Raw genomic sequence first — 14,893 nt, 5'->3', positions numbered from 1 at the left:
GACGTGAGTTTTCTTGAGTTAGTCTGAGCTTTGCACACCTGTATTGTGCGATATTTGCCCATTTTAAATTTTTGTGTGAAATTCTTTGAGCTCTGTAAAGTTGTTAGATCAATGGCTAGAAAGCCATTTTCATGTCTTGAAATAGATTTTCAGTCTAATTTGGGTCAAAACTGTAACTCAACCACTCAGGAACGTTCATTGTGTTGTAAAGCAATTGCAGTATAGATTTGGCTTTGTTGTAGGTTATTGTCCTGCTGAAAGGTGAATTCCTCTCCCAGTGTCTGGTGTAAAGCAAACTGAAGCAGTTTTTCCTGTAGAATCTTGCCTGTTCGAAGCTTCATCCTGCTTATTTTCTTCCTGAGAAACTATCCTGTCTTTGCTGATATTAGGCATACAATGATGCAGCCACCACTGTGCTGGAAAATAAGGAGGTATTTACTCAGTGACATGTTGGATTTTCCCCAAACATAAGACTTTGCATTTAGGCCAAAAAGTGTAGGAATTTGCTGTGTTTCACAGACAACAATCATGTGTTGTTGCATACATATGCATGTCTCACATGTGGCTCAATTGGTAGAATATTGCATTTGCAACACCAGGGTTGTGGGTTCGATTCCCATGGGGGACCAATACTTGACAGTACAAAAATGTATGCACACTAAATCGCTCTGGATTAGAGCGTCTGCAAAATTACAAAAAAAATGTAAAACGTCTCAGACAAACCATCACAGGTAAAGTGTCTATGGGACTAATATTGAATCCTGCTACACCGGCTGAGACGTTCATCGTATGTGCAGGGCTTGCAAACTTCTACGGATAACAAAGGGAAACCCAGCTGCGATCTGTCCAGTGATGTGAGCCTACCAGACGGGCATAATTCTTTCTATGCTTTCTTCAAGGCAAGCAACACTGAACCTTGCATTAGAGCACCAGCTGTCCAGGACGACTGTGTGATCACACTCTCCGTAGCCGATGTACAGTGGTTCGTTCTTTAAAAGTTGCAGCGTAGGGAGTAGGCTACAGTACTGGGCTATTTAGCTAAAGAATGCTGTGTCGTGCAGGCACGTGGGAGACCAGGGTTCAATTCCCCAACTCGGAGGAAGGAGTAGGCTGTCCTTGTAAATAAGAATTTGTTCTTAACTGACTTGCCTAGTTAAATAAAGGTTACACTAAGAGCATAACATTTCTACACCATAATTTTTGTCTAACCAATACCCAAACGGAGATTCAGTGAAAATAAAAATATCTCATTGATTTATCAAGACCAGTGCCCATGCTTGCCCCAGCGCAGTGTGAAACTGTGCTAAAATAGTTGTGGGCTATTGCTTCAAACTTCAATATGCTCTTTAAATGAGACGTACACCACTTTTAACAGCACATTACTCAACACTAGTGGGACTCATGTCACCTACGGTAGGCCTACAGTATATTGGAAAATATGGTGTGACTCGCAGCCAATAATTACATATAGAGGATTCTAAATTAAAACCAAAAGCTGCCTCATGGGTCTCCCGTTGGTGGCCGGCACGGGTATCGAACCTGCATCTGTAGCAATGCATTTTGCGCTGCGCCACTCGGGAGGCCCCATCCACAAAGTAACAAAATACAGAGAGCTGTTGGTAAAGGTATATTGTCCTGCTTATAACCCATAATGGGCTATTATAATACTGTACATGGTGTCCAGGTCAGGATAACCAAAACATTTATTTATTAAAGACTACCAGAAAGAATGTTGGTACTTATTTTGATCCAAAGCCATGAATGAGTGAGTCACTCAGCTTTATGTAGGTGCTGGGCTATAGGACTGTGCCATCAACTTAATAATATATAACAATACTTTGGAGGTTATTTTGTTTGGGGGGGGTTAAAGTGAGTGATTGTAATCTGAGTAAAGGCCAAATATTTATTTATGTTTTTAGAGGGAGAGAAATGCTGGGCAAGTTGTGCACTGCATTATGGGACTCCCAATCACAGTCAGATGTGATGCATAATACTTTTTTTGTTTGATCTTTTCTGGTGGTTGCAATTTCAGTTTAATCCAATCACGCCTAGTTGTAGTACAGCCAACCTAACTAAGAAATACATTTGATGATAGAATTCTCACCCTTACCCTCCTAGGCAAGTCTATTGTCCAGCTACCTGCCAATAGCCATAATGGCGCTGTACAACGTGACCGAGTGTGTTTGAAAGAGTATTTGCCAGTAAACTGAAATTAGTTTACCTTCATTAGACATCTTTGTTCCAATATTTCTGTCGTTCTGTGATATTTATTCCCATAGTAATTTTATGGATTCATAACAAATAAACATCTGCATTTTGAATGAGTATTTATCATTTTATTATAAAGATGCTGATGAAGAAATACAGTATTGTACAGTATATGCTTTTACATTTGGATAATAAAGTATTTAAACAAATTCTGGTGGCTTACATCTTATCAGGCTACTGTGCAGTCTCACAAGTAAACATAGTAGAACAGCATAATGCTCCGGATGGCCCTTGCTCTGCCCAGTGAGCAGTTGGTCAAGTTCTGTTGTCAGAAGAGGAATGGAAATATCAGGATGACCTGATGAACCCGCCAGGTATGTTGACTCTGCCTGTCGGAGGTGGAGTTCCAGAGCTCACAGGTGTGCCTGGCATGGATTGTAACTTTCTCGTTCCTCGCCCTCTTCAACGCGTCATTCTCCACCAATGCTGCCTCGCTCTGGACCAATGCATCAGCTGTCGCCCGTATCTCTTCCCTCAGATAATGTTTCTCTTTCTGCTGGTCTGCCTTCAATGACTTGATCTCATCTTCAAAGTTTGAATCTGATCCATGTGCCCCTTCATCAGATGAGCAGAATGGTACCACCCTGAGCCCCATTGATTACAGTGGCTTATGATAGAAACGGTAGATCAATGAAGACTTAAAAGTGATTCCAACACACACATGCTGCGTACACATTTTAAGAATCTAGCAAAACTAACCGCTTTCTTGGCAACCTTGTGTTTTGTCTCGGTGCGGCTTGTTGTCCGGCCCTTTGTCCACTGATCTCCACGGATGGTTGTCGGCATGGTTGTATTCTCTGCAAAAACACATTCACATTTTTTATTTGAACCTTTTTTATTTAATTTATTTTTATTACACAGTATGCCTCCACATTGATAGGCAATATACATGTTTTTTTTTGTATAGAAAATGCTTTTAAACAAAAATTCCTTTTTTAGTTCTGGTGATCATCTCAGTTCTGGCTCATTTTCAAGTCCTCTTGAAAATCCTAACCCTGGAACGGGTAGCACCATAGAAAGAAGCTGGCTTGATGAAAATGATGTCTGTTCTCTTTGGTCACAATGTCCTTTTTTGGGGGGTAAACAGCTAGTTTTTGAATGGTAACTGTTATGGGTGCAGTTTGTGCCGGGGTGAAGAGTACTGGAAAGGTGACTTTCACACTTACATTAGCCGGGCTATAAAGAGTAGTGTCCTGCTAATCTGGCTACAAGTGTTTGAAAATCTGTTTTCAAAATGACACCAGCTGCCCCTCGCTATTGTAAATAAAACACAGCATCTTGTTTACATTCTGTTTGCTTTCTTTATTGTAACCACAATGTCAGCATCATTTGTATCTACCTTTCCAATTACTTTCAGAGTTTGGGATTTACAAATGTGTGCATTTCATGTCATTTTTTAAAATAACTTGTCTTATGCCTTTTGTGAGAGGTCTAATGCTTTTAATATTTAACCATATCTGCCCTCTGAATAAATATCTAAGGAGCATTTTTCACGCCATTATTAGTTACATTGTTTTAGTTTGAACATGCAAACTGGCACTAAGAACAGCAGGAACGTTTCCCTAGTCAGCACCATGATTAGTGCAATGCCCCTCAAGTGTTGCTCTGTGCTACCCAGTGGGGTGGAGTGGGGGTCTACCCCCACCCCTTCCTCATGGGCTAGGTTTGTCTTCTGTGCGTGGCTCTGCGGCCCATCCCCTGCCCCCATGCCTTGAACCTCGCGCGCGCCCACCGCTATTTCAGTGGATACGGCTGGAGATCTGCCAAGCAATCCCATTTTGCGCAATTTGGGTGCCATTACCAATATTTTATATATATATTGTCCTGCTAATAACAGGGGTAATAATAGATCTGTGAAAATATCCAAGGGGCTTTTATATAATTCAAAATAATAATAATCACTGTTTACAAAATATATAACTTGAGGGGGGGTATTTCTTGACATTGTTCAATTTGTATATAAAGCCAGCTTTTATTTAGAATTGTGTTTTCTTTTGAGGGTGAGAAACCAAAAACCTGCAGTCATCTCATGGGTCTCCCAGTCGAGGCCAGCACAGGTATTGAACCAGCTTCTGTAGCAACACAGCTTGCACTGCGATTCGGTGTCTTAGACTGCCGCGCCACTAAGGCGCTGTACAAAGTGACCTGTCAGGAGTAGGCTACAGTACTACAGAGACACAGTTGCGCCTCGGGACCCAAAAGCATAATCGGTGCTCTAACTCCCGCTTGCGCTGGTCTGGAGCAATGAAGTTGTGATGCAGGGTACCGCACTAAACCACCAATCACCTCTAAGTACCGCAGCATAATCGCAACACTTTTTTTAGTGGAGCAACCACTTTAAGACCTTTTTATAAACAGGTTAATATTCACAAGGCTGTAGGGCCAGACGGATTACCAGGATGCTTACTCAGAGCATGCGCTGACCAACTGACATTTTCCACCTCTCCCTTACCATCTGTCATGCCTACTTGTTTCAAGCAGACCACCATTGTCCCTGTGCCCAAGAACACTAAGGTAACCTGCCTAAATGACTACCACCCTGTAGTGCTCACATCTGTAGCGGTGAAATGCTTTGAAAGGCTGGTCATGGCTCACATCAACACCAGCATCCCAGAAATCCTGGACCTACTCCAATTTGCATACCACCCCAACAGATCTACAGATGATGCCATCTCTACTACACTGCCCTTGGGCAGAGTTTCCTGCCATTCAGGACCTCTATACCAGGCGGTGTCAGAGGAAGGCCCTAAAAATAGTCAGGCTCCAGCCACTGAAGTCCAACTGCTCTGTTTCCACACGGCAAGCGGTACCAGACCGCCACGTCTGGGACAAAAAGGCTCCTGAACAGCTTATAGCCCCCCCCAGCCATAAGACTACTGAACAGTTAATCAAATGGCAACCTGGACTATTTGCCTTGAGCCCCTTGTTTTTTGCACTGACACTCTTGCACAGGCTCGATGAACACTCACTGAACTCTAACCGCACACTCGCACAAAATGCACTGACACTCTTGCACAGGCTCGATGAACACTCACTGAACTCTAACCGCACACTCGCACAAAATGCACTGACACTCTTGCACAGGCTCGATGAACACTCACTGAACTCTAACCACACACTCGCACAAATTGCACTGACACTCCAACACACACACACACACACACACACATATTGATGCCACACACTCATACATTCTCATTCCTTCACACTCTTCACATACACTGCTGCTACCCTCTTATCAATGCATAGCCACTTTACCCCTACCTACATATTACCGTAATTACCCTGGCTAACCTGTCTCCCTGCAATTTGACTACCTGTATCCCTTGTATATATCCTCATTATTGTTCCTCTTTTTCCTTTTAGAATATTTAGCAAATTTCTTAATTACTGCATTGTTGGTTATGGGCTCATAAGAATTTTACGGTGTGTGTGAGATTTTTATATATAACTCACACTGGTCAAAAGTTTGGGGTCACTTAGAAATTTCCTTGTTTTTAAAAGAAAAGCTCTTTTTTTTTATGGATCCAGTTGATCCGAAATACAGTGTAGACATTAATGTTGTAAATGACTACTGTAGCTGGAAACTGCAGATTTTCTTATAGAATATCTACATAGGTGTACCGAGGCCCATTATCAATTAGCCTTTTAAAATGATAAACTTGGATTAGCTAACACAACGTGCCATTGGAACACAGAAGTGATGGTTGCTGATAATGGGCCTAATGTAGATATTCCATTTAAATCTGCTGTTTCCAGCTACAATAGTCATTAACAACATCTACACTGTATTCCTGATGAGCTTGATCCTCCTTTCCAACAAATATCGAGGGTCTTATTCTGGTGACATGATGATCAATGCTTGGCTGCTGTTTGACAAATGCAAATAATATCGCCCTTCTCTATAATCTCAATGTAGTTAGCCTACCCGCACTGCTTCTGCAAGCTATTGGCTAGAGGTAATTTGCCAAGACCAGAGTTGGCACATTGGCAATGCAACCGGCAGTGTTGAAAAGGTGATGGAAACCCGTTTAACTTTTATTTTTCATTCAGTACATGGGAATTGAATGGCAAAAGTTATTTGTGTGCACTGTCATTACGCACAGCCCTTTACGCAGATTTGAGAATATACGCACGAAAATCTGCCAAATTGGATGGAAGCCTAGCGACTGATATAACGATTAAATCTATTTAATTCCCACTTCATGATGCAACAAAATGTGGAAAGTTTAAGGGGGTGTAGACTTTTAATAGGCACTATGTCCTAACATGTATCGCTGTCTCTCTGCCCTATAGGAATATACCTAATGATATATGTCCTAACATGTATCGCTGTCTCTCTGCCCTATAGGAATATACCTAATGATATATGTCCTAACATGTATCGCTGTCTCTCTGCCCTATAGGAATATACCTAATGATATATGTCCTAACATGTATCGCTGTCTCTCTGCCCTATAGGAATATACCTAATGATATATGTCCTAACATGTATCGCTGTCTCTCTGCCCTATAGGAATATACCTAATGATATATGTCCTAACATGTATCGCTGTCTCTCTGCCCTATAGGAATATACCTAATGATATATGTCCTAACATGTCCGTCTCTAACAGGAAGTGGAGCAGCTGCGTCTGGAGCGGCTGCAGATTGATGAGCAGCTCCGTCAGATCGGGGTGGGGTACCGTGCCCCCCCTAGTCGGGTCGGGGGCACCGGCCCCGGGGACAGGGAGAAGGGCTACCTCACAGACGAGAGCAGCAACTCCACCAACCCCCACACCTCCCGCACCTACGGAGGCCGCGGACGAGGACGCCGGCCCTCCAACAGCCAGTACTCTGGATATGGTGAGACGAGATTACAACTCCCAAGATCCCTTACTGCTAACTGCATTCTATCATCTGATAAGACCAATATCTCAATATACAAACATATATCATAAACGAGGCTAAACTTTGAGTGACGTTTCAAATGTTTACTAAGCGACTGTGTACAGCTGTGTACATACCTTTTTAATAGTGTCTGCTTGTACCCTGAACTCTCGCCCCCTCCCTTCCACGAAGATGTAGTTCTCCATCACTCACGATTTCTCCATGCTCCTTCATCCATATCAACCTACTTCATATCAGTCAGGAGAGGCCTATCTATTCATGTTAAGAAAATGTAAATATATATTTAAGTCATTTACAATCAACCCAACAATCCTTACATGCTTCCATCTAAAACGGAAAATTATTATTTTGACTACAAGTGGATAGTTTGGTTCTGTGTGAATTTGGTGTTTGCAGGCTACACTCCGTCAGTCGACATGACGATTTGGTAACGTGCTTTGCTGCAGTGAACACCAACTGGTCTGACTATTTATTTGGTATTCTCTCTCATGGGTTTTCTGCTGAGACAACTGGTACACCACACACACTTGGGACTAAAAACTACAGTTTTGTACAAAACACTCCACATTCCATCATTCCTGCCTTCATCCCCCTCTCGCCATTTGTTCATTTCACTCCATTTCTCTGTCAGAACAAAACAGCTGCTAACTTACTATCATAATCTATACTATTGTCAGTTGAAGTTTAGTTTCTAGCTGCCCCTTACTCTGTTTTCCAGGTACTAACTCTGAGCAGTCCAATGCTTCTGAGTCAGAGGACCTCAACGAGCGTGACCAGCGGCCCCGAGGCGTGGGCGGAGATGAGAGGGGTTCCCGTCGGGGTGGCAGGGGCCGTGGATCCAACACCGGACGGGGTCGCGGAGGACCCGCCTCAAGGACTACCAACTCTATCAGCTCAGGTGCAATACAGCAGGCTTATTAATGGTGCAATACAGCAGGCTTATTAATAGTCCAAATGGGGTACAGGGTTGTATTCATTGTGCACCAAATATAGAAGGAAACAAACTGAAATTGGGAGGGACTTTGTGACCTTGTCCAATGAGAAATGCTCTTTTGAGTGTTCTGTAACAATGTTGTGTTCCGGTGTGCTCTAATGAATCAAATTGGTTCTTGGTGATACTGGGATCTTTTGGGTCAAACCTAATGACCAAGTTTTCCTTCATTTCGACTGGAAGGTGATACAGTTTGATATGCTAGGCCTCTCTTTCTTTCTCTCCTCTCTCCTGGCCAGTGCTGAGGGACCCAGACAGCAATCCGTTCTCCCTGCTGGAGGGTGAGAGTGAGCAGGGCGACACGGACACCAGCGAGGGAGTGGGAGGAGTAGACCGCAGGAGACGCTCCCGCCGTCGCCGTAATGACCAGGAGCCAAGCGTGATGGACGCCGCTGCCACAGAGTCAGACAGCCAGGTCGGACCCAACGAGAACGGACTAGGTAGGAAGTCTGGAGAGTACCAGTGTTAGTTATGCTGTGTGACTAGTTTGAAGTTGGAAGTGTTAAAGTTACGTCTCTCATACTTCCTCTTTTTTTTCCTCTCCTTTATCAGATGAGGAGGGCCGACCCCAGCGCCGCAACAGGAGCCGCCGCCGTCGTAACCGCGGCAACCACCCCGAGGGAGGATCCCCCAGCCATGACAGACAGCCAGCCGAGGGTGAGCAGTGTGTCAGACGTCCCAAACCTCCCTCCCTGTTGTCAGTCTAGACCTTAGAGGAAAATGGTAGTCTGATCTAGTCTACCGTATCCTTCCTTAGTCTCATTCGTCACTGTGTTGTGCTGGATTTGTCATTAAACAGTATATCCTGTTTAAATCACTGTTCTCTGGGTTCTTGTCTGTAGTGACCGTGGCAGACTACATATCCCGCGCCGAGTCGCAGAGCCGACAGAGCCTTCCCCAGGAGACACTTGCTGCTTCCGAGCCTAAAGTACAAACACACACACACATACACAGTAGAAAATACCGGCTTATAGCAACTTGTTAAACTGACAGTTTCCCCTCTGCTGTTCCCCCAGGAGAACGGAAGCAGCGCCAAGAAGGACGAGCGCATGGTGCCCTCCAAGCGTTCCCCTAGCAACGGCATGGCCACGCCCAGCGAGACCCTGGTCAACGGCGTCTCGTAGAGGACTAGGTCCCGCCCCCTAAAAACCCAGGTCTAGAGCAAGACTTCATGGCAAACTCTGTCCCTGCTTGCATTTACTTAAACCTTAAAACAGATGAGTGAAAAACAACAAAATACCGGATTCATACTTTGAGTGAGAGGGGGGAGAGAAAAAGTACAAAAAAACGACAGTCGCATCTTACTTAAACACACGTAACGGTGTATGTTATCCTATCTATCAGTACTTAGAGCTTATTTTAAAAAACAACTAGGTTGCCAAAAGGGCTGGTGGATATGACTTGATTTATAAGAGAACTGAATCTCAGAAAACAGGACGAGACAATTTTTTTTTTTTTATGTTATTACTGGTTTGGACTTGTGGTCGCTCTCCCATTCAACCAGAAGCGTCTCTAAAAGTTGAGAGGAGAATAGATGCCAGCTGGAGAAAGGGAGGGATAGGCGGATGAGTCCAAGCGGTGAAGAACAAGTGTCAGGAGTGCTACGTACCCTGGCCTAAATGTCGGTTGGTGATGACGGACAGACCGATGTGATTATTGATAGACATTGTGCCTTGAATTTGAAAAAGTTCATTGTTGAGTTTTGTGTCACAGGAAAGAGGTTTTTATTTTATTTTTGCTCAGAGAACAGACCAGTAGTGAGGGAATGGGAGTTAAGAGTGTAGAGGTGTTAACTGTGGTAGGACAGAAAACAAGGGAACGAGTGACTGGCCAGAAAGTCTGGTGCCAAACAAAAAAATTCAAGGCGCTTGTCCTCAGTGAGAGTGGACTGGACAGCGTGTGTGTGTGTGTGTGTGTGTGTGTGTGTGTGTGTGTGTGTGTGTGTGTGTGTGTGTGTGTGTGTGTGTGTGTGTGTGTGTGTGTGTGTGTGTGTGTGTGTGTGTGTGTGTGTGTGTGTGTGAGAGAGATTGTGTTTGTACGTACGTGTGCACAGTTGAGAGAGCTGGCAACCACAGGATTAAAATCGGGTGGGGGGGGGGGAGAACACAGAATTCTTGGAACATTGCCCTGGGTCGGTGGTGAGGTCACAAAGGCAGGCGAGGCCGCTCTTTTGGCCGGGCGGGGTAGGAGGAAGTGTTGCATCACTTCCCGTCTCCCATGCTCGACACTAGTGTCCAGGGCTGTCCCTATACATCCTGACAGACCGACTGACCGACAAACAATGAGAGGTTAAGGACTTGATGATATATGGATCGATTTAGACTTTAAACAAATGAGAATTTTAGTGCCTCTTTTTCTCATGGCCCACTAGCAGTGTGGAATAGAGAGGTAGGGTAGCACGGCGCTCTAGCTTCCAGCCACACTTACTAATGCCTGGGTGAACTGCAGAATCGCGGTCTGAACGCACATGCCACGACGACCATGAGGGAAGGGAGGTAGACGGGTTGAAGGTGAGCCACGTTGTTTCACCCTTCTAGAATGGTCCGTGTGGTCGTGGCTGGGGGAGGAGACAGGCAGACTAGACTGACTGTGATGCTCACAGCTTCAAAAGGGATGAGTAGAGCCATACACACACTGGCTTACACAGATGCACGACCGCACCACGACACTGTTGCAATTCAGTCACGGGCGGAGGGCTTCAGTCAGTGTGGTCGACTGTGCGTTGTGGTCAAAGGAGAAATTACAGTGTTTTGAGATGGAACTATAAGCGACATGGTTGTCCGGTTCCTAAAGGTGGCGGTCGACAGGCGAGGGAGGGGGGTGGGGGGTGGCTCATGTTACTGTCTTGGTTACCTCTCTCAACTGCGTTTTGTTCTTTCCACATAGAAAATATGAAATAAAATGGAAATGAAATCAACTGTCTTTTGAGATGAACTGGTTGATTTCTTCTGAGTTTGCACTATTTTTCTAAAACGATCAACAAACCAACTGCATGATCATTCAGCAGTAGCTTTGCACGAGGCAGAGGGTTCACGTTTCAGTTTCACCATTTTATCCGCTACTAGAACTGCTGCTAATGTCCACCTTGAATGTGTTTTAGAATCCATACCGTAGACACTTGAGTACTGTTGTGGCTTCGGAATACCTTTCCACCACTCAAATTCACCCACAATATGGCTGCCTTTTTACAAGGATGACTAAGAATAAAAGAAACCCCATTTCCTTAGTGTAATTGTTTTCTTACCCTCATTAAATACTTATTGTAATACTCAGTGTAACATTGAGCATGATAGATGTTCACACAAGTATTGAGGCTAGTTAGGGATTGTGTTTACTGAATTACAATCACCCAGATTGATTGACCCCTTTTTTTCTTTTCAACTGTCTGCGTGTTAATGCGTCAGCAGTGCACTGAGTATTTCTATATTTGGTTCATGTGTGCATGCCTGCATGTAGGATTGAGAAAGATGGATCACTTTTGTCTTGTTATAGTGTGAAATGTGTACCTCGCTCCGTTGTCTTTAATACTATCTGCCGCTTGTGGCTCACTATCCCCATGTCTTTCTGGGTGGAGAGAATGTTGACCTTTCTGTGCGTGTATGCTAGTAGTACTGTTCAGGTACTGTCAACTCCTCAGTGTCAGGTAGGCTGGTCTTCACACATGTTCTGATGGCAATAAAGGACTTCATTGTTTGATAAGCATTTGTCCCTTTGGCTAAATCAAGAACATTTGACACACAAACCTTGGGACTGATAACTGAAAACCCCGTTATCACTCACCTGATGACATGTAAAATTGAATAGGTTAGTCTAATGCCAACCTTTACAATTGATAGCCTTCAGCAGAATTTCGCTAAACTCTGTCCTGGGTTGGTTTTTGCCCTAGCACCTACACAGCTGATTGAAAATAATTCAAGTTTGATGAGTTGGTTTTGAGTCAGCTGTGTCGCGTTAGGGCAAAAACCTAAATGTGCTCCCGGTGGGCCCTAGGAAACCCTGTTGTACAGCAGCTTACATTGATAATGTCTACATACAGAAAGGAGCTTTATGTTAATAAGGGGGAAAAAAGCAGTCGCTGAGCATTTAGATCTGGTCCATTATCGCTGAGGCAGCACGTCACCCTGGCTCTTGTTAGTCTTATGGCATTATATATACACTTAACAAAAATAAGCGCAGCATGCAACAATTTCTGAGTTAAGGAAATGTCAATTGAAATAAATTTAAGTCCTAATCTATGGATTTCACATGACTGGAATACAGAACTTTTTTTTTAAAGGTAGGGGCGTGGATCAGAACACCAGTCGGTATCTGGTGTGACCACCATTTGCCTCATGCAGTGCAACATCTTCAGAGTTGATTAGGATGTTAATTTGTGGTCTGTGGAATCTTGTCCCAATTCAATGGCTGTGTAAAGTTGTTGGATATTGAAGGGAACTGGAGCACACATCGATCCAGAGCATCCAAAACATGCTCAATGGGGGACATGTCTGGTGAGTATACAGGCCAAGGAGGAACTGAGACATTTTCAGCTTCCAGGAATTGTGTACAGATCCTTGCGACATAGGGATGTGCATTATCATGCTGAAACATAAGGTGCTGGTGGCGGATGAACGGCACGACAATGGGCCTCAGGAGCTTGTCAGGTACCTATGCACTCAAATTGCCATCGATAAAATGCAATTGTGTCCATTGTATATGCCTGCCCATACCATAACCCTACCACCACAGGGCACTCTTAACAATTTTGACGTCAAACAGCTCACCCACACAACTCCGTGGTTGTGAGGCCGGTTGAACAACCTGACATTCTCTAAATCAATGCAATTGGCTTATGGTAGATAATTAACATTAAATTCTCTGGCAATCGCTCTGGTGGACATTCCTGCAGTCAGCATGCCAAGTGCACTCTCCCTCAACTGTGGCATTGGGTTGTGCAAAACTGCGCATTTTAGTTGCCTTGTCCCCAGCACAAGGTGCACCTGTGTAAACATGCTGTTTATTCAGCTTCTTACTATGCCACACCTGTCAGGTGGATGGATCATCTTGGCAAAGGAGAAATGCTCACTAACAGGGATGTAAAAAAAAGTGCAAAATTTGAGAGCTAAGATTTGTGCGTATGGAACATTTCTGGGATGTTTTATTTCAGCTCATGAAAAAACACTACATGTCGCAATTATATTTTGTTCAGTGTTTATATAGGGAAAGGCGTTCCATTAAGGATGCAGAATGTCTAAACAGCCTGTTCTGTGGATTAAGGAACCCAGGAGGGATGTGATGCTGTAGCCAGAAGACTGCCAGCAATGGGACGGATGAATTCTATAAATGGCCAGGTGACTATGACACCAGTACAGGCTCCGTTTAGACATGAAGCCCAATTTATATTTTTCCACTAATTTGTCTTTTGGCCAATCAGATCAGCTCTGAAAAAGATCTGATGCCAATACCAAGTAGTGGAAAAAAATAAACCCAGCGATAGTCACTCCCCAAGGTTAATCATGTCCCAGATTTGAGTAAAGTAAATTGTGTAGGCTGCCTCAAGTTTTTTACAGCAGTTAGGTGGCAGATCCGAATTAGTCCAACAAGGGGCAGCAGTGTACACCTGCCCAAGAAGGAATCGGTGGTGTATTCATTAGTCGGATTCTGTTGCAAGACTTTTGGCAGTTTACTCCAAATGTTCTTAAACTGAAATTGTAGTTCAATTGAGTCTTCCAAAAAATAAAATGTCTGGGAGAAGTTGGAAGGAACCCTGTGGACTTCACTCCACTTTAGAGCGTGGAAGAATCGATAATGTATAGATGTGCAGCTGAGCTTGTCCCAAACACATTGCCGACTATTCGGATTGGAATGGCAACGTGTGGAAACTACAACTTCATTTAAGAACCTAACAGCTTTTACATCACGTTGAAGAGCGTTTGGAGTAAACGATTTCTGTTGCAGAACGTTTTGCAACAGACGTTTTAAAATGGAATCCGACTATAATGAATGTGACAGAGTTGTAATACCACTGGCCCGGCTGTGTGGTAGTATTGGATGTTGGATGCAGCTGGGTCGGGCGGGGCACATAATATGCAATTAGAGCATGTATTGTATTGTCAACAATTAGGAGTCACACTGACACAGTGGCGACCTGTCATTCAGGGCAGGTGGTGCTCTAGATTATTTTTTGCATGTTATTTTGGAATTAATACGTGTCACATCAGTTTGCAACCAATAAAAAAAAGAGTTAATAAAGCCGCATACAAACATGATCTCTTTTTTGCTTATTATTTGAGCAAGTGCCAAAATGCAGGTGTTTCAGCCTAGCTCAATGCTTCCTGTGGTGGGGCAGCCAGCGGAAATACAGAGTGTAGGGGTTGGTAATGTTCTCTAGATGCGCCGTGATTGGTGCAGCACCTTGGGTGCTGCCATAGATTTACATCAGACGTTCCCATCCAAGAAGGCTCAAGGTCATTGGCCACAGATACAATGACGTCAAAGCACGTTATTTCTACCATAGCTTTGATTGGGCTGTAGTATAAAAATGTATGCATCACTACTGTAAGTCGCTATGGATAAGAGCGTCTAATAAATGACTAAAATTTAAAATAAAATACAAATACAAATGGCGGATCATGTCAACATCATACTTTAAAAATCTTAGCTAGCAAGCTAGACATGTTTTCATCATCATGAATTAAGACTACAATCTACTGGCAAATCCTTTTCAATTCTTCATATGAAGAGAAATGATAGATAAAACGTATC

At 43.7% G+C, this 14,893-nt stretch overlaps 1 protein-coding gene across 4 annotated transcripts in view; it reads left to right on the top strand.

Annotated features, from left to right (window-relative positions):
• LOC124013685 (fragile X mental retardation syndrome-related protein 1-like) overlaps nt 1–11,848 on the top strand; it is a 28,534-nt gene extending 16,686 nt beyond the window's left edge. For all 4 annotated transcript variants that reach the window (XM_046328100.1, XM_046328098.1, XM_046328099.1 and 1 more), the window contains exons 12-17: nt 6,885–7,113; nt 7,877–8,056; nt 8,389–8,589; nt 8,702–8,806; nt 8,992–9,077; nt 9,166–11,848. In XM_046328100.1, the coding sequence (XP_046184056.1) occupies nt 6,885–7,113; nt 7,877–8,056; nt 8,389–8,589; nt 8,702–8,806; nt 8,992–9,077; nt 9,166–9,273 (909 nt within the window). In that variant the 3' untranslated portion in view covers nt 9,274–11,848. The remainder of the gene's footprint in view (nt 1–6,884; nt 7,114–7,876; nt 8,057–8,388; nt 8,590–8,701; nt 8,807–8,991; nt 9,078–9,165) is intronic.
• The last annotated feature ends 3,045 nt before the right edge of the window (nt 11,849–14,893 follow it).

The sequence above is a fragment of the Oncorhynchus gorbuscha genome, linkage group LG25 (genome assembly GCF_021184085.1).
Source record: "Oncorhynchus gorbuscha isolate QuinsamMale2020 ecotype Even-year linkage group LG25, OgorEven_v1.0, whole genome shotgun sequence".
In the NCBI taxonomy this organism is placed as follows: domain Eukaryota; kingdom Metazoa; phylum Chordata; class Actinopteri; order Salmoniformes; family Salmonidae; genus Oncorhynchus; species Oncorhynchus gorbuscha.
The sequence above is the reverse complement of the archived record's forward strand: the minus strand, read 5'-3'. Positions and strand labels throughout refer to the sequence as shown.